Source organism: Beta vulgaris, chromosome 3 (assembly GCF_026745355.1).
Source record: "Beta vulgaris subsp. vulgaris cultivar EL10 chromosome 3, EL10.2, whole genome shotgun sequence".
In the NCBI taxonomy this organism is placed as follows: Eukaryota; Viridiplantae; Streptophyta; class Magnoliopsida; order Caryophyllales; family Amaranthaceae; genus Beta; species Beta vulgaris.
This window is the reverse complement of record NC_079204.1, coordinates 13,391,046-13,411,711: the sequence shown is the minus strand read 5'-3', so window position 1 is coordinate 13,411,711 and position 20,666 is coordinate 13,391,046. Positions and strand designations below refer to the sequence as shown.

The following is a 20,666-nucleotide window of genomic DNA, read 5'->3' as shown; positions in this document are numbered from 1 at the left end:
CGGTCACTCGGTCCATCCGTCTTAATGGACGAGTGAAAAATCCGGTTTAAACGGATGGTGAACGGGTGACGGATTAACGGGTGCGGGTGATGGATCGGATTCGGGTGGACAATTTTCATCCATCACCCGACCCGTTAATCCGACCCATCACCCGTTTATTTTAAAAAAATATTTTTTAGGTCCAATCCTCAAGGCCCAACTAAATGTCCAAATCTAAAAGCCCAATGCCCAACCTAATTTTCCTAATTTCCGTATGCGAATTAATGTGATCTTGAACTTAATTTGAATTGTGGTTGTGGATCTATGGTTTTATCGATTGAAACTTTATTTTTCTGAAATTTTATGGTTAGCATTATTTTGAGGTAATTTCACCCGTTTATAACCCGATCCATCCGTTCACCCGAAAGTAAATGGATGGACCGATGGATGGATTCGGGTGGTAATTTTTCCGAGTGATGGATGGATCGGGTGGTGCGGATGGTAGCGAGTGATGGATGCGGGTGATGCCCTACCCGCCCCGAACCCGATCCATTTACATCTCTAGTGGAAAAGGAGGAGAAAAAGTAGATGTGACATGTTACCAAGAATATAAAAAGTAACAGTGTGTAGATTAAAAAGAAACAGACTAAAAAGGAAAGTCTGTAGATTAAAAAAAAGCAGATGGAGTAAAAGACTATGAAATTGTGGTTAATTAAACAACCATATAAGAATTGATTTAGCCATTAAGGGCCTGTTATTTTCAGTTCAGTTCAGCTTTGGAGTATACTTTTACTCTCACATATCACTATTCATTTCAATTCAATTCAATTGTTTTATGTCGAAAAGAACAAGTCCTAAGAGGAGCTGAATAATTTTACATTGTATATCATATTATTAGTTTAAGAAGGAAAACATATTTTGGTTTTGCATAATTAGGTCATCGGTGTCTCTCCAAAAATCATTAGACTTGGTTTAGACTTAAGAGGCATGATTAGCATAGTGATTTACAATGGGTCAGGCTTGCAGCTGGGCTGAACTGGCATGTGGGCTAGGTTTAGTTGCAACTATTAAGACATAAAAGCAAGCTGAGCGCCCAATTAAATGTCAAATTACCTTGTTGGGCACTAAAATTTCATCTACTTGTCATAATTTTTCTTCTTTAACCGTATCCTATCGATTATATTTCCTCTGTTTTCTTTCTACGTGCAACACTTTAACTTTTGTACTATTTACCTACCTCACTTTGTCCATTTTTTTTTTACAAATATATAGAAACAAGAATGATCATATAAGATGTATTGAATTTATTTCAATGAATATTTTCATTCTATCAACTCATAAAATTTTACAAATACATAATTAGAGGTGTCCGATTTAGTGCCCTGGTCTCACAATCGTCTCTCCCAACTACAGTTTATCAAACTTAAATATGACCCTAGAGTTGAATTGCAAGTCTTAACTGCTTCTGAATCTTTCCGATCTAATAGCCGACTGATCAGAGGATACAGGAGTTTGGCCGAACTCCAGCAAACAGAGCTCACAAACACAAAGAGGTAAGAGTGAATAGAGAATGAATTCGACGTGAGTAAAGAACTGACACTTCCTTAGATATCACTAAATCATTCTGCAGCCATATTTCCATAGCCTAAATCCTGATTTATATACATTTGGAAACCCACCCCCCATGCTATCTGCACTTCGTTTTGGATGTTTTCACTGAGTAATTGAAGTTTAGATATAAAAACAAGACATGAAATAGTAAGCACAAACCCTCCTAATGCCACAAATCCAATAAGCCACTTGTGGAACCTTAAAGTCAAAAACCATTCCGACCCTGAAATGAAGAGATGTGTAAAAGAAAAACTTGGATTAGCAAAGAATTATGGTTTAATGCTTCAAATATTGTGAGATGTTATATCACTGATTACAGTTTCAAGACGCCATTCTCATTCCTCACCATATTTATGATACCCAGAGTACTGCAAAAATGAACAAAACCCGCATTACTCAAACAGCAAAAAGAAACTCGTTGATAAGCATCAACTAACTAGTAACCACAGCTTAAGGAAACACAAATCCTCACTGCAGCCCTTTCCCTCCCCCCCCCCCCCCAAAACTCCAGAAAAATTCATTGACAAATTATACATACGTATATACAAATTGGTTGCATTGAAAACTCCTCTTATATGAGAACGTGAGAACACTATCTAGTAACCTCTTTTAACCTATAATTAATCCATTTTAGCTGATTGACCATGTTTTCTCTTGCGGGGCCAATCTTCCAAAAAGGATCACATTTTTTAGAAAAGGGGTTACCATAAAATATCCTACTAAAGCATTACATTGTCAGTAAAATGCATTACTACTACACTGTTCTCGCGTTCTTTATAGAGTTTTGACGTGAAATTTTTTCTCTCTATATATATATAAATATATGTACCCGTAAAGCTTCCATCATCAGAAGAGGCTTACCAGAACATAGAGTTAAATAAGTAAACTATGCACAGGGGCAAAGCCTTCTTGTATGCTGATGCAAACCATCACAATTGAATGCCGTCTGTGATTTTGAGTATAAGCATGCTCCTGGATACTGGAAACAAGAAAATATAATCATGCTTTTCCTCCAGGTTACCTTCAATCCAAGTCCATTAAAAGGCCAAAACACAGTCCTGAACTTTTTATACATATCCTATGTCAAAAATGTCAATAAGAAGATGCAATTATCTCCAGTTATTTACTAACTAAAGCACCTACATGCATGTGGATGGGAAAGGTAAAAAGTGGGACAAAATAAGGAGTTCACTTGGATCTAGATTCTAGACTACAACACATACAATCAGAGAACCACATCGATATCCAATCCTAATAATTTGTGTCCCCTTATGTTCTGTGCAAAAACTACAAGAGATGCAAGCTTTACCAACTACGCATAGTAACAAAGTGTTCTTTATTTGCTGTGTGATATCTGGCTTGTCAAGTGGAAATGGATACCAACAAGGACCAACGGGCCACTTTATCCAGTACATCAGCCAATTGTCCCATTGATATTCCTTCCTTTCATTCTTTTAATTTTCATATACTTTTTAGTTTTTTCTCTCTTAACATTTACTCTTCAGTGAAATTACTCATGCACTTAAGGGAAACAGTGTATAGCGGATGCTGGAGCATTTGCAATTGTTCCTCTGCACTTAACCAGGCTTAAGGATTATATCATTCCAATTGGAATGATTTCATACAGAGTTGTTCCAAAAAAAAAAAAAAAAGTTGCCACATTTTATTCTAGAAGGCAGTAATATCTATGACCCATTTACAGAACTTGGATTAAGAATTCGGGCAGAAAGTGGGGTATACCAGATGCTTAGGTGCACCATCGACAACTTCTGCTGGCTGATCTGGGCCCATGCTAGCTATACACCCTCTTTTGCAGTTCATGTATCTCTGCATACTGTCATCACAGACGGCACAAATATATACAAATTAATGGAAAAGGCATTAAGTGCATAAATTGTATTACACACTGCAGACATCGTATTCACACCATTAACTCTTTTAAAGTAGACAACAAAAAGATCACCTCAAGGCCTCTAACGAAGCTCACGGTTTGTACAAGGGTAAGGGAGGTTGAATGTACATAGGATTTCTTACTTTCAAGCAAGACACATAAATGATACTTTAAAACCTTCTGGACATACGTGTAATGATGAGAATGAAAAAGATCACTGGTATGAGGAAGAAATGGCAAAAGTTAGGAGAAGTTCTTACAACAACCCTTGGTCCTAACGCTTGCGGAAGTACCAGAAAAGACCCGTAATTCCAATAATCATGTCCAGTTCCCCAATTTTGCTCAAGTTATAGAGAGCCCAATAGCCTTAATATTTTTTCCCTAAAAGGATGCTCATCTAGCATAAGAAACCGTGCCATATAGATATAGTTATTTGATGCCTCTCACAAAATTGCACCTAAAGAATACTTAGGCCCTATTATTTTCGATTGAACTGAACTAAATGGAACTGAATTGAACAGAACTAAACTGAAAATGTGAGGGGAATTTGTCAGAACTGAACTAAACTTAATTACCTTGAATTTGTCTAACTTGAACTGAACTGTCTAAATTGAACTGAACTGATCAGTTCAGCCCAAAAGAACAGGATCTTAAGAGGATCAAACGTATATAGCCTGAATTGTGTGTCTAGTAAGGGGAAAAAAAGAGAAGGGAAGAAGAAAGGAAGGAAAAGTGGGGGAGAGTATCTGAGTATGAGTGGGCTTACAATATCCTTCCAATTATCATCAACATTGGATGGATTTGTTAGATTTAGGTGGAAAAAGATATACCCTTCCCATTTCATTCCCAACCCTTCTTCATTTCCATATCCAAACACAGGAAAACGATCACTCACTCTTCCTCCCCTCCAAATTATCTCATCATCAGTACATCTGCAAGAGGTTGTTTACTTGTTTCCAAGTGTAAGTAACAATGTATTGAAGTGAAATCACCATCTCTTTACGGCTTGTTTGGTTTGTTTTTAGTAAAAGAAAGAAAGGGAAGAGAAAAGAAAGAAAGGGAAGAGAAAAGAAAGACAAAGAAAGCCTTAATTTCCCATGTTTGGTTTAAGTTTTCTCTTTCCTCCCAAACACCTCCAATTGTGGAAGGAAAGGAAAAAGAAAATTTTGTAAAGAGACTTTCCTTCCACTTCCTTCCATTTCCTATCACTTATAATGTTATTTTCCAACCAAACATTCGAAACTAAAATATTTGCTTCCATTTCCTTTCTTTTCCTTCCAAATCCCCTCTACCAAACAAACTGTTAGACGATTACGGAACACTTCATTTCACCCATCAACAAGCAATAAGGTCCAAAATATTTCGCTTTAGGCAACATTTAATGTATAGAACATTTAGCATCAATAAATAAAATACTGATAACCACAAAAAATTGCATTGTCTATGTTTCCTTTTAATGACAAAATATAATGAATTACTCTTCAGCTGGTCTGTAGTATTGGAGACACTAGCTTTGTGATAACTGATAACTTATTAATCTATATTCATTTATGTAGCTTAGATCCATCTAACCATTGTCTGCAGGAAAGCGATTTAGAAATTTCCATGAAGGCTAAAAACAAAGCCGCCAAACCTACAGGTTGAAGTATAATGACTAAAGGCACTTGAAAAGTGACAACAAAAGGCTTTAACTACAATTTCTTATTTTTGTCTCCTTTCAAATTTTCACATAGCTTATTGAAAGCCAAAATAAATTTTAGAATCTTTGTAAAGTCAAAGAACATTAGACAACTTAAAATCTACTGCTGGTGCTCTGCATCTGGAAATGAACAACCTTTTATAAGGAAATGAAGGTTTTTCCCCCAATCAGTCTCGTTCTTTCACGTGGCATATTCATCAGAGGTATCATTCATGTTACGAGATACAAGGATTTCAAACTTTTGAAAGACAAACAAAAGAAGCATAAGCTGTAGGAAGATCCTATTTACTAAATGTAAACGGAAATTGAGAGTTACTTGCACAGGAAGCAGAGAGTAGTTGAACAGGGAAACAATGAGTAACTTGCATAAGGAAAGCAAACAATTCAGAGTTATAGCTTACATTTTACACTCGTTGAGCACTGACAGCCTGCTAGGAACACACGACTGCCCACTCAACTTACAAACAGAGTTGCATGATTCACCCTGCCTGTCCACCATGAAATCCAAATTACACAAATTAAACTCTAGTTGATAAACAAAACAAATTAATCAAACAGATTATCACGTTATAAGTTCACACCTTCCAAGAACAACACTGATTCCAGCCAATCTTGATTCCATCAGTGTATCAGAGGATCCTGCTTTACAGCAAAATGTGACATGATAAAGTTCAAAAATCTAAGGACAAACACTTCATTTCAGAGCTTCATGCAGTGAGACACAAAGTTTAATAAGGAAGCATATGTCCTGTAACACCTCGTATTTTCACTCCTAGTTTTTCTTAAATATTTTTTTTCTCTAAATTAATATTTTTAGATAACAATTTTAATTTAATTATTAAATTAAGTGCCGAATATTTTTTTTATAGATGAGACTTGTGTGAGTAATATTTATATTTTATAAAATGATTTGTTAATAGTATTTTTAGTTAATAATTATTTTCAAGTGTAGGCGCATACTAAGATTTTATCATACATAGCGTAACGGACCGTTTTAATGTTGCGTTTGTGGGTATACTTGGTCCGAAATATTTGGACTTAGCCACCCATGGCAGCCGGCAAGTAGAAGAGGGAGAGGAAGAGTTGTGCACTTATATTAAGCTTGTTCTTTCATTTCTATAACCTCCCATAAGGCCATAAACCCCACAATAAATCACTCTAATTACCCCCCTAATTATGTCTTTAAATCACCAAAACTTTCTGATTTTTACATCAGAAATTTTCTATATTTACACACCCAAAACAACTTTTCACTTCATCTCTACTTCTTCAACTCTCCAAGTAAAATTGTTCTTGTTATATTTTTGATTCAGACTAAAAAATAAACAAAAATTGCAGTTCAATAGTTGTCAGAAATCAATGAAGATTTAACAAGCATTTCTAGAACCCCTAATCCATGATAAAGGATGTCAGTCATGAAATTGCAGCTGACCTGAGGAATTTGTTGGCAAAGAAAAGCAGTGGTGGAAATCACTCAGATAAGCATTTTCATGAACCTGAAAGGCAGTGCCCACTCTATTAAGATAATAATGGCATGACATTGAAGTTTAAACTCCATTCAAGTTTCAAATAAAACTATGGTGTGACACTAAATTTTGCCTCAACTAGCATATGACCTCCAAAACCCTTTTGTCCTGGATTCTATTAGTAAAAAAAATTGAAGAAAGACCTACACCAACCCATGAAAGGGCCTATACTGATAGTTTCAGAAAAAAGACAACAGAGTAAGCATCAATTTTCGCCTTATGACAAGGAGAAAGAGTTATGACAATACCTACATCGAATCAACTGAATCAATATTCAATACCATCATAGACGGAATTTGCAATAAATAGCAAGGTTAGATTTAAAACATGACATGAAAATTTGCGACAATGATTAGTACAAATAGGCATTGCAAAGGGAAATAATACATACCACACTCTCAGAATTGTGACGGCACCTCCCAGTACAGAAATCAAAAACAGAATTGTAAGTACCTGCAAAAGTGGCACCATACCATTGTCATCCTCAAGGTAGGATGAAGACGAAAGATAGCAGCATTCAGCAAGTTAAAAGAAAAATAGAATCTTGACCTCATCGAGAAACCTTTAATTTTTCTACTCTCTTTTATTTTCTTTCTTCTTTTTTTGCACAAAATTACTTCTACATCAGTAGGAAACCACACCAGGAGGGGGGGGGGGGGGGGGGGGGGGGGTTCCCCCACGTATAGAAAGCCGGCTACTGGCTACAGCAGTCAACAACTTTGTACATTCCCCTTAGTGAGATCTATGGAAAATATACAAAAGATGGAGGGGGCACTAAGTGCTTCTCTTTTATGCCATTTACCAATTAAAGCACGGCAAGATAAGATGCTAAGAGATAACAAGAGGGTGTTAAAGTTTAGATCCTCTACCTGCAGTTTCTGCCTTGGATATCTTCACTTTTACTGCCAACTCTTTTTGAGTCTGGTGATACAGGAATTACTCACGGTGAACATGACCAGCTAATTGACAGGCATTACACTAAATACAGAAATGACGAGGCATGAAAATGAGCACCTGCAATGGATTCAGGCAGCATGAAACACATAGTTCATACGAGTTGCAGCATTGTGAAATCAGGTTGCATCCCCTGTACAAAAAATAATTAAGAACAAACTTTTTTTGTCAATTATTCACCACTTGTGCTTATTTCATAAACCAGTAAGGATTTAACTCACTGACAAGAGTATTGTTCTCCTTTCTGGAAGCAACAGCGTGACTCCGGATCCACTGATAGAGCATCACAGACATAGCCTACAATGCAGCAAAACAGATGAGCAGATCTACAAGTAGGACATCTCCATTCTTAGATGAGTGGTAGAGTTTTCTTATAGCCTCATAAGATGTGTCCTGTATTAGTCGGACGGCTAGATCTATGCATTCAGAAAATTATTCTTTTAGTAAACAAAGACGAACTAGATCAGCTCAAAAGAGCACAACATACAAAAATGTAACTAAAAGTTCAAGCAAAGTAACTCTGAAGATAACATTATTTAGAATTTTGACAAAGAAAACCAATTTTATCAATAAAGCAGCACAAGACTACCAGTAGTAGCATCCATGAGAAATGTCTACAGCAATTGAGTAAACATACACAAACACATATCCCTTTTACTAAATAAGGTAGTAACATAACACAACCAATATCTCTTGCATCACAATTCTTCAAACAATGCCTCTCATATGTGAGCAAAACTTCTTTAACATTTTGAAGATTTTTCGAAAAAATATAAGGCACGACAGGTGTGAAGTGCCAGCCTCATTGAAGTGAGGAGTAGTTAATAAGAATATTAAAAAAAAAATGGTAAAAGAAAGGTGGTTGTGAGCCTTTGGTGCACCTTAGTGCGGCTCTTTTTGCACCTTTTGTGTGCCTTCTTGCGCCTCTTTACAAAAGCTTCACCTAACCCATCAAAAGCATCTGACCAATTTTCATGGAATGTAGCCAGACAATATGATATCCGAAATTCTAAATAGCACAAAGGTCAATATAACAAGCTAACCCGTCACGTTGTACATCAATCATCTTGCGTCTGTCATACATCAAATGTTCAAATGAACAGGCAATGTGTAAGCAACTAAGCATAGTTGTTCTTCTTAGCCTTACATTTCACATTCATGATAAAATATAAAAGTAGACTTAGCAGTTAGCACTTGTTTGGTTAACCATGGGAAGTCAAAGTTTCCATTAAGTAGTACTTCCTAGGAATTTAAAAACTATGGGAAACAATAATTTTGTTTGGTTGAACAAGTAAAATAAAACTTCCCATGAGAATTTCCACTTACCTAGGTCCTCCCGACCCCTACCTAGGTTGCCCTATCCCCTAGGTAAGCTACTTCCTCCACCTTGTAGGAAATACAAGTCCCCAGGAATTTTTAACTCCTACTCTTTTGAGTTTTGACAATCAAACAACTTAACAATTTTTCAATTCTTAGGAATTAAGGGGGCGTTTAGTTCATATAAACGAATGAAAAGGGAATGAAATCAAGTAGAGGGGAGGAATGGTAACAATAGTTGTTACTTTTATTGGGTGTTTGGTTCAACAATTGATAGGAATCACTTGTAAAGGAATGGAAAGGATTGTGTTACTCCTCTAATTTGGAGGGTAACATTTTGGGGGTTTGGGTTACCCTCAAGTAAGGGTAATGGTTAACCCACTACCCAAACCAAACAAGAGGTGGTTGTTTACTCTATGATTTTGAGGTTTACTTTAGCGGTTGTATGACTCTTGAGACTTATTGGAGATGAGGGTATGGGACCTCATTTTCCCTTTTTATTATATGTACTGGAGTTGACTTTTCCTATGATGGTTATTCTATTTTAGTTTTTTTTGTTCTACTCCTTAGAGTGGCATCTCCGTCTCTTTGAATTTCCGCTGCCATTATCTATAGCTATTACCTTATCTTAAGGCTATGTACCTCTTGGTCCACAAGCTCAAACATAACAGACCATACCGCCTGTGAGTAGACTCATTGGACCATGCCACCCAAGGCCTACGTTGCATATTCGAGGAACCATACCGCCTGTGAGTTTTCAACATTCAAGAAAAAGGTAACTAGCGTTTTTCTAGTTCGGCAGAGTATAGATATTGAACTTAGGTTGTTAGAAATGCGTTAGAGAACGTAGTATCATATTAGGAAGAACATAGAAGATTGTATGGTTAAAGTTCCATGTTGTTATTGTTGTTGTTTTGTTGATGATTTGTTATTGTCGTTGATGTTGTTGGTGTTGGAGATTGTTGTTGTTGTTATTGTCGTTATGGTTGGTGTTAGAGATTGTTGTTGTTGTTATTATCGTTGTTGTTGGTGTTGGGGGTTGGTTGTTGTTGTCATTGTCGTTGTTGTTGAGGTTGGTTGTAGTTTGTATTGTCGTTGTTGATGGAGTTTGTGATGGTCGTTGTTGTTAGTGAATCATGGACGATACGAGGGTGTTTGGGGTAAGCGTGCGTGTAAGGGAGGCTGGAGTAGGCGAGGATGGCTGGAGCAAGCCTCGGAGGAGTTTCGTGGGCAAGCGAACGAAGCTCGCAAGCCACGGCAGAGGCTGCTCGCGACTCGCGAGCCTCGTCGCGACCCGCGAGCCTCGTCGCACCTCGCGACGGGTGGTCTGCCCCTGGGTCGTGATGTGGTAACTTTATTTCTGTTTTTGGTTTACAGCTTGTGTGTTTTGGCTTGGTTGGTCTTAGGTAAGTATGCTAAGGATGTTTGAATAGTTTTGGGTGGTTTAAGTACTACGTTAAGCGTATGTGTCCTCATGTGATGGGTAACTCTTGGTTTTGAGTCTTGAAACGTGCCGGTTATGTGTTGGCTATGCAACTCATGTTGGAACCTTGTTGAGTATCATTGGTTGAGTTACGCTCATAACTTGTTCTTATTGAAGGTTGGATTTGATTGATGTGTGCTTGTCTTGTATGATTGTACGTGCTTGATAGAGTAACTCTAGGAACGGTATGGTTCTAGAGGTCTTCATTAGGAAATCCTATGAACGTATGGTTCAAGGAGTTTGCGTTTGATTACTCTAAGGGCGGTATGGTCCTAGAAATTTATGCTCGTTAACCTAAGGGCGGTATGGTCCTAGGCTTGGTTACTAAACCGTGGGCGGTATGGTCCATTGGTTACTACGGGTGGTATGATCCGTAGATTATAGCTATTCGAAAAGGGCGGTATGGTTCCTCGAATATGCAGCGTAGGCCTTGGGCGGCATGGTCCAATGAGTCTACTCACAGGCGCTATGGTCTGTTATGTTTGAGCTTGTGGACCGCATTTGTTGCATTTGTTTGCAACGTTGACCGCATATGTTACATGGTTGTCGTTGGTATCTTATAGCGAGTTGGTATTTGGTATTATGATTTCTGATGTTGTTTCTAATTATTTAAGCTCTTATCTGTTTCTATTTGAGCTGGGAGAACTGCTAGTTACTCCCCACTGATTGTGGAAATTGTTGTATCTTTGTGGTGACGCTGTTTAGAGTGGTTCTAGTCTGGATCGGGGGGGTGTGTGTTCCCTGTGTGAGCAAAGAAAGGGAGCTTGTCATAGTGGATGAGTATTTCAAATCTTGACTTAGGATTAGATACTTAGTTGGTTTAAGTAGTTAATTCTAGTTTTGACTTATGTATTGGAACTATGGTTTTCAGTTGTCTTAGTTTTGTTTACTCTATGATTTTGAGGTTTACTTTAGCGGTTGTATGACTCTTGAGACTTATCACTTATTGGAGATGAGGGTATGGGACCTCATTTTCCCTTTTTATTATATGTACTGGAGTTGACTTTTCTTATAATGGTTATTCTATTATAGTTTTTGTTCTACTCCTTCGAGTGGCATCTCCGTCTCTTTGAATTTCCGCTGCCATTATCTATACCTATTTCCTTATCTTAAGCTTATGTCTTCTTGGTTTTGGACGGGATGTTACAGTTGGTAGACTGTAAGATAAGGTATGTGTAGTGGGTTACTGTATCATCCCGTCCAAAACCAAGAGGTACATAGCCTTAAGATAAGGTAATGGCTATAGATAATGGCAGCGGAAATTCAAAGAGACGGAGATGCCACTCTAAGGAGTAGAACAAAAAAAACTAAAACAGAATAACCATCATAGGAAAAGTCAACTCCAATACATATAATCAAAAGGGGAAAATGAGGTCCCATACCCTCATCTCCAATAAGTCTCAAGAGTCATCAACCCAAGTAAACCTCAAAATCATAGAGTAAACAAAACTATGACAACTGAAATCCATGTTCCAATACATAAGTCAAAATAGAATTAGCTACTTAAACCAACTAAGTATCTAATCCTGAGTCCAGATTGAAATACTCATCCACTAGGACAAGCTCCCTTTCTTTGCTCACACGGGAACCACACACCCCGAGCCAGTCTAGAACCCTCTAAACAGCGTCACCATCTCACAAAGATTACAATTTCCACAATCAGTGGGGAGTAACTAGCAGTTCTCCCAGCTCAAATAGAAACAATAAGAGCTTAAATAATTAGAAACAACATCAGAAATCATAATATCAAATACCAACTCGCTATAAGATACCAACGACAACCATGTAACAGATGCGGTCAACGTTGCAAACAAATGCAACAAATGCGGTCCACAAGCCATACCGCCTGTGAGTAGACTCATTGGACCATGCCGCCCAAGGCCTACGCTGCATATTCGAGGAACCATACCGCCCTTTTCGAATAGCTATAATCTACGGATCATACCACCCGTAGTAACCGATGGACCACGATTTAGTAACCAAAGCCTAGGACCATACCGCCCTTAGGTTAACGAGCATAAATTTCTAGGACCATAACGCCCTTAGAATTCCACTCAAACTCCTTGAACCATACCGTTCATAGGATTTCCTAATGAAGACCTCTAGAACCATACCGTTCCTAGAGTTACTCTATCAACAACGTGCAATCATACAAGACAACACACATCAACAAATCCAACCATCAATAAGAACAAGTTATGAGCTAACTCAACCAATCTACCATAAGGTTCCAACATGAGTTTGCATAGCCAACACAACAACCGGCACGTTTCAAGACTCAAAACCAAGAGTTACCCATCACATGAGGACACATACCCTTAACGTAATACTTAAACCACCCAAAAATACTCAAACATCCTTAGCATACTTACCTAAGACCAACCAAGCCAAACACACAAGCTGTAAACCAAAAACAAAATAAGACACCACATCACGACCCAGGGGAAGACCACCCGTCGCGAGGTGCGATGAGGCTCGCGGGTCGCGTCTGGCAGCGTCGCGAGTCGCGACGAGGCTTGCGAGTCGCGAGCAGCCTCTGCCGTGGCTTGCGAGCTTCGTTCGCTTGCCCACGAAACTCCTCCGAGGCTTGCTCCAGCCATCCTCGCCTACTCCAGCCTCCCTTACACCACACTTACCCAAACACCCTCGTATCGTCCATGACTCACCAACAACAAACTCACAACTCCATCAACAACAAGACAATACAAACTACAACCACCTCAACACCAACAACAACGACAATACAACAACAACCAACCCCCACAAACAACGACAATAAACAACAACAACCCCCCACACAACAAGTAATCACAACAACAACCAACCCCAAACACCAACAACAACGACAATAACAAATCATCAACAGAACAACAACAATAACAATAGGAACTTTAACCATACAATCTTCTAAGTTCTTCCTAACATGATACTACGTTCTCTAACGCATTTCTAACAACCTAAGTTCAATATCTATACTCTACCGAACTAGAAAAACGCTAGTTACCTTTTTCTTGAATGTTGAAAACTCTTATTTTGCACTGCTCTGTTCCGACTATGATTCGCGGTGATCAAAAGCTCGGAATCCAAATCGCTCCGGTCAAAGTAAAGAACCAGATGTCATAAACGTTCTGTCCAAATTTGAAGACTATCCAACGGTTAGATCTCCGGCTACAGTTATTTTCGTAAAGGTGCGACAGGGAACAAAACCGGATGACTCGTCTGATTGCAACGAAACTGCAGTCGCGTCTTCCCCTTTCTTCAAAAACGAATTATACCACGAGCAAGATCTTTCCGAGTAGATAGATTTTGACTACTCACACGCTTAATTCGGATAAGAAACGAAGGAGATATGATGCAAAGAAAATGAGTGTGCAGAAATGGACGAAAACCGAGAAGAGAAAAGAACTCTTTCTCTTCCTCTCTAATGGTTGGACAAGAATGGGGTGTGAAATGAAGTCACAAAGACCAAGGGTTGCTGATTTTATTTTCAGAAAAATGAAGGTGAAAGGGTGATGATTGAAAAGGCATTAAGAAAGGTAGATGAAGAGATGACCTTTGGTTATCGCAACGTTACAAGAGAATCAAATAAAAATCTGTCCAAACTCTTCATATAACATGGCTAATAATAACACCAACTGTAACATCAGTTACCAATAACTTGGGACGGGATGGGTAACTCTTGGTTATATAAGTCAACTCCTCATAAGCATGGTATTGAGCCGAACATGACTTTTGAGGAGCGACCTGTTCAGATCTTGGACCGTCAGAATCGTGCCCTGAGAAGAAAAGTGATACCCTTGGTTAAGGTGCTTTGAGAAGCCAAAAGTACGAGGAAGCCACTTGGGAGACGGAAGAGTCGATGAGGCTCAAGTATCCCGAGCTTTTTGTCTCAGGTATTTCCTTATTATTTTAAGTTCGAGGACGAACTTTTTCTTAAGGAGGGGAGATTGTAACACAACGAAATTTCTCTGAAATTTTCGCGTGTTAATTATTATTATTAGATGTGATAAATTATATTTCTATTAAATTATTTCCGGAAAGTATATATATATATATATATATATATATATATATATATATATATATATTTACACCCACATTATTTTAATTGACTTTGTGCATAGGTTATAATGTATGTCTTATTTATGTGGCATTGTGTTAGTTGTATTATATGGTTGTCTACATTGTTCTTATAAAACGAACAATGTAGAACTTTTGCGTGTGCCGAGTATATACTGTGATAGTATATTACGTGTATATTTTTATTACGTTGGTAATAATAATTTTTAGTTTGGAAAACATATACTTATACATATTATTTTTGAACGTTTTACTTAGTGCCGGAAAATGTACATTGACTAGTGTTAGCCTTCGTACATTTTGTTATTTGTTTAGAGAGGTCCGAAAATTCTGATATTAGCCATGTTATATGAAGAGTTTGGAAAAATTTTTATTTGATTCTCTTGTAACGTTGCGGTAACCAAAGGTCATCTATTCATCTACCTTTCTTAATGCCTTTTCAATCATCATCCTTTCACCTTCTTTTTCTGAAAATAAAAATCAGCAACCTTTGGTCTTTGTGACTTCATTTCACACCCCATTCTCGTCCAACCATTAGAGAGAAGAGAAAGAGTTCTTCTCTTTCTCGGTTTTCGTCCATTTCTGCACACCCATTTTCTTTGCATCATATCTCCTTCGTTTCTTATCCGAATTGAGCGTGTGAGTAGTCAAAATCTATCTACTCGGAAAGATCTTGCTCGTGGTATAATTCGTTTTCGAAGAAAGGGGAAGACGCGACTGCAGTCTTCGTTGTAATCAGACGAGTCATCCGGTTTTGTTCCCTGCCGCACCTTTACGAAAATAACCGTAGCCGGAGATCTAACCGTTGGATAGTCTTCAAATTTGGACAGAACGTTTATGACATCTTGTTCTTTCTTTGACCGGAGCGATTTGGATTCCGAGCTTTTGATCACCGTGAATCATAGTCGGAACAGAGCAGTGCAAAATAAGAGTTTTCAACATTCAAGGAAAAGGTAACTAGCGTTTTTCTAGTTCGGTAGAGTATAGATATTGAACTTAGGTTGTTAGAAAGCATTAGAGAACGTAGTATCATTTAGGAAGAACTTAGAAGATTGTATGGTTAAAGTTCCATGTTTATTATTGTTGTTTTGTTGATGATTTGTTATTGTCTTGATTGTTGTTGGTGTTGGAGATTGTTATTGTTGTTATTATCGTTGTTGTTGGTGTTGGAGATTGTTGTTGTTGTTACTATCGTTGTTGTTGGTGTTGGAGTTGTGTGTTGTTGTTATTGTCGTTGGTGTTGGAGTGGGTTGTTGTAGTTTTTGTCATTGTTGTGTTGTTGAGTATGTTATTGTTGTTGTTGGTGGTGAGTCGTGGATGATACGAGGGTGTTTTGGTGTGAGTGTGGGTGTAAGGGAGGCTAGGCGAGGATGGCTGGAGCGAGCCATGGAGGAGCTTGCGTAGGCGAGCGAACGAAGCTCGCAAGCCACGGCAGAAGGTTGCTCGCGACTCGCGACGCTGCCAGACGCGACCCACGAGCCTCGTCGCACCTCGCGACGGGTGGTCTGCCCCTGGGTCGTGATGTGGTGTCCTTATTTCTGTTTTTGGTTAACAGCTTGTGTGTTTTGGCTTGGTTGGTCTTAGGTAAGTATGCTAAGGATGTTTGAGTAATTTTGGGTGGTTTAAGTACTAAGTTGAGGGTATGTGTCCTCATGTGATGGGTAACTCTTGGTTTTGAGTCTTGAAACGTGTCAGTTGTTTGTGTTAGCTATGCAAACTCATGTGGGAACATTGTTGGGTATGATTGGTTGAGTTACGCTCATAACTTGTTCTTATTGATGGTTGGATTTGATTGATGTGTGCTTGTCTTGTATGATTGCACGTGGTTGATAGAGTAACTCTAGGAACGGTATGGTTCTAGAGGTCTTCATTAGGAAATCCTATGAACAGTATGGTTCAAGGTGTTTGCGTTGGTTATTCTAAGGGCGGTATGGTCCTAGAAATTTATGCTCGATAACCTAAGGGCGGTATGGTCCTAGGATTTGGTTACTAACCGTGGGCGGTATGGTCCATCGGTTACTACGGGTGGTATGATCCGTAGATTATAGCTATTCGAAAAGGACGGTATGGTTCCTCGAATATGCAACGTAGGCCTTGGGCGGCATGGTCCAATGAGTCTACTCACAGGCGGTATGGTCTGTTATGTTTGAGCTTGTGGACCGCATTTGTTGCATTTGTTTGCAACGTTGACCGCATCTATTACATGGTTGTCGTTGGTATCTTATAGCTAGTTGGTATTTGGTATTATGATTTCTGATGTTGTTTCTAATTATTTAAGTTCTTATCTGTTTCTATTTGAGCTGGGAGAACTGCTAGTTACTCCCCACTGATTGTGAAAATTGTTGTATCTTTGTGCAGATGGTGACGCTGTTTAGAGAGGTTCTAGACTGGCTCGGGGGTGTGTGTGTTCCCCGTGTGAGCAAAGAAAGGGAGCTTGTCCTAGTGGATGAGTATTTCAATCTGGACTCAGGATTAGATACTTAGTTGGTTTAAGTAGCTAATTCTAGTTTTGACTTATGTATTGGAACTATGGTTTTCAGTTGTCTTAGTTTTGTTTACTCTATGATTTTGAGGTTTACTTTAGCGGTTGTATGACTCTTGAGACTTATTGGAGATGAGGGTATGGGACCTCATTTTCCCTTTTTATTATATGTACTGGAGTTGACTTTTCCTATGATGGTTATTCTATTGTAGTTTTTGTTCTACTCCTTAGAGTGGCATCTCCGTCTCTTTGAATTTCCGCTGCCATTATCTATAACCTTTTCCTTATCTGTAACATCTGATACAACAGTTACCATGCTAGCATTCGTTTACCATGCTATAATGGATTCAGATTATTGAATCCGTTTCCAAGCCCTAAAAAAGCTCAACTAAACATGGCCTAAGTGGCAACCAAAAAACCAGATAATGTCACTAGTTTTGTGAAATACATCAATCAAGGCCTCCCCAATGCTGACATATGCCAAACTTGGGACTAAGGGCTCGCGAGAAACATGAGAAAGGGGAGAATAATTCTATTAGAAAAGGGGATGAGGTGGCAGAGACGCAGAGCTGTTAACATGACACAAGTGTGAATGAAGATCAGAATTTACCTATATAAAGGGAAAGAGAGAAAGGGCGCATTCAGAAAATATTGTATTTGTATTTACATTTTAGGAGAAATCTTGGCCTCTCGAATGGCATATTATCTTGTACATAATCTCGCAATACAAACCAAGCTACTGTAGCATTCTCATTACATTGTAACCTCTATACTTAATTTCTTATATCACCATCTCTATTTTGTTGTTAAGAGTTCACTGCTGGTCCAAATCATAAAATTTTTGGGGACAGCCACATACCTTTGTCATCAGCTAACAAATATCTTCCTTGAACTGTATTCCTGCATGCATGAACTTGAAGACCTATATCCCTCCTACAGGGCAAAGACACCGCATAATTTATGAGTTAGAGCGTCCAACTGTTCTAACAGAGATACCCCTAATCTTTTAGACAAGAACGTATCTCAACTATCAAAGACAAAAAGCGAGGTATACAGAGATATAAAAGAAAAACAACATTTACAAGATCACAAATGACATGAAAAAAGCAACTTCCTGCCGGAAACCCAAACCATTTACCTTAGTGTCGACAACCAAACAGAACAGGAATAGACTGAAGATAGACTTCTAAACATCACAACTTAAATGTGTAGCACCTATTCCCCATCTAAATAAAATAATCACTTCTTGCATGTGTCTGTAATCTGTATCAGACATAGGTCAATTACGAGTGGCTATATACTCTACCAGCACATTTTCCCCAATGCCTCAAAGGGGCTCCCTCTAAGGTAGAGGTGTTAGGTGTAACTTTTTCTAAATGGTACCCTTCAACAGCAATGAGGCTGATTTTGTCAAATCCTTTATTCTAAGGCAAACTGACTGGCCGACTACTTCAGCGAGAAGAAATACATAGTTTCAATGTGACATTTAAGTTCAGCCCATCATAATCCAAAACTAAAAATAACCCACCAATGACTCCATCTAGCATACTGAAAATGGACACATAGCTACTCTTCGTCTCTCCGAAAAGCATGTCCTGACCGAACGCTCATCAACTCCAGCGAAAAACGTAAATGGCATAGAGATGACCGCACCCACAACCTTAATTTATGCTCTCTCTCTTTCTCTATAATCATACTCTATGAGCACAAATCTTTTCCATTAATACACAAACTCTCATTTTCAAGACAAAGTTTCTTACAGAACTGAAATGAAAAATAGTTAAGGTTCCATTTTGTGAAAAGGAAGAACTCATAGATTCAAAGTTATTCACTTCATAAGATACTTGCATAAAATAAAACCTATTCCATCATAACCTTAATGCTAAAATGATAAAATCCAAATCTCAGACAAAATCAATTATCACCAGGGAAAATATTTAATTAAACATTTTATACACGAAATAAAAAAACGAAGAAAACTCATTAAAGTCTTTACAACAACCTAATATTCCACTTTCAAAAAAAAAAAAATAGTCCCGTGAAAATGCAATATATTGAAAACCTACTAACCTGATGAAGTTAGAAAAAAAACGCAATCTTCAACCCTTGAATGGTTAAATATAGTATAGAACTAACTAAACAAATTCCTCTCAACTGAAGTTCAATTCACTGAAGTCAGATCCAAATTACATAAAACATGAAGAATTATTTTCTCTTATATCTAAGCAGCCAAAAGATAAAATCAGAATCCCAAAACCCAGTAATTTATATTCGAAACTACATTCATAGATACAAGTAAATAAGTTTCTTAGAAAAATTCAGCTTTTTTTTTGGTATGATGCGATTTATTTAAAGGGGAAGATGCACATAAGTATATAAAAGGATGAAACTTTTGGATATAAGAAATTAAGGAATCAAACCTTATTGCTAATGCGGTGAAAGAAATATGAATGAAGATAAGATGGAAGATGAACAAATTCAATAAATTGAATTCCGGCATCTTCCCGTTGCCGGAGACCCAAGATGTTTGTAGGAGCCCAGCAGTCAGCAGGTGTCTAGTTTTCTTTTGTTAAATGCATGCTACGTTTTTTGTAATCGAATTAACAGTCAATCGGGTTTTTTAGCAGAAAGCTACGATTGGGCACGGGGCCGTGAGTTGATAGATAGGGACGTTCATGGGTGGTTAACTGTTTCGAAATAACATTTTGGTTCGGTAACTGGAAGTTTTGGTTCATTTTTAGCGAATCGGTTATCGCCTGAGTAGTTAACCGTTTTTCAGTTCGGTTTTTCGATTAACCATTAACCGTTGTTTGAGTTATACTATTATTTTCAATTTTTTGTGAATATATTTTAATATTATATATACTCTAATATAAAATGTATTATGAAAAGGAGAAACTTGTTTTCTAGAGAGAGAAACTTCAACTTCTCTCTAGAAGCAATGGAACAGTAACGTGGCACTATTTTGTTTTCTTCTTCTCCGGTGTGCAAGCGATGGCGCCATGGCAAGAGGAAGAGCTAAAAAGAGTGCTCAAAAAGGTCAGAGTAAGGCTAAGGGGCCGTCGTCCTCGCCGGTCAAAAAGACGAAATCGGTTGATGAAGTTACTGGTATTCGTGAGTTACAAGTTCCGAGTCCGATTGTAGAGAAGGCGACTGAGGTGGAAAATGAGGTTGAGGAGGTGAATGTGCTGGGGCCACCTATTATAATGACGAAGGATAAGATTTCTCAAGAGCAGAGGGTCATCTTGGATTGGAAAGTTGCAACAACTAGTGGAGCTAATCAACCTGAAACAGCTCGTAGACTGTCATGGGCTGATGATGTGGAGCAACAGGAACGACACCAGGTGAGAACCTCTCCCTTAGTTATGATAGATTCAGATGACATTCAGGAAGAGGTAGAATACTGGTCTTCTGCTGTTGTCTGCTATGTTCTAGGTGCTAATCCACCTTTTAAGGTGATGGATTTTTTAGGCGTGTTTGGGGTCACCTAGGGATTGAAAAAACTGCGATGGTAGGAAAAGGGTTATTCATAGTGAGGTTTAAGTCTGTGGAGTCTTGCTTGAAAGTAACTATGGATGGTTATCAGTTTTTTGATCAGAAACCTGTGATCACTAGGATGTGGGAGGCTGATATGGTTATGGATA

The 20,666-nt window shown here is 38.2% G+C and overlaps 1 protein-coding gene across 5 annotated transcripts; it reads right to left on the bottom strand.

Annotated features, from left to right (window-relative positions):
- Positions 1-1,565: 1,565 nt before the first annotated feature.
- LOC104888789 (hypothetical protein) lies at positions 1,566-19,630 on the bottom strand. Of its 5 annotated transcripts, none has more exons than XM_057393612.1 (13): positions 19,443-19,630; positions 17,882-17,955; positions 7,882-7,957; positions 7,721-7,793; positions 7,576-7,627; positions 7,098-7,159; positions 6,613-6,676; positions 5,762-5,822; positions 5,582-5,668; positions 3,331-3,424; positions 2,452-2,569; positions 1,908-1,958; positions 1,566-1,813 (listed from the first exon to the last, which is right to left on the bottom strand). In XM_057393612.1, exons 1-11 carry the CDS (start codon positions 19,520-19,522, stop codon positions 2,477-2,479), a joined length of 816 nt encoding a protein of 271 aa, XP_057249595.1. In that variant the 5' UTR covers positions 19,523-19,630; the 3' UTR covers positions 1,566-1,813; positions 1,908-1,958; positions 2,452-2,476. The 5 variants fall into 5 exon arrangements, with proteins under 5 accessions (XP_057249595.1, XP_057249596.1, XP_057249598.1 ...); XM_057393613.1 differs by having other exon boundaries at positions 1,937-1,958; XM_057393615.1 differs by having other exon boundaries at positions 5,762-5,819; positions 19,443-19,629.
- Between the last annotated feature and the right edge of the window lie 1,036 nt (positions 19,631-20,666).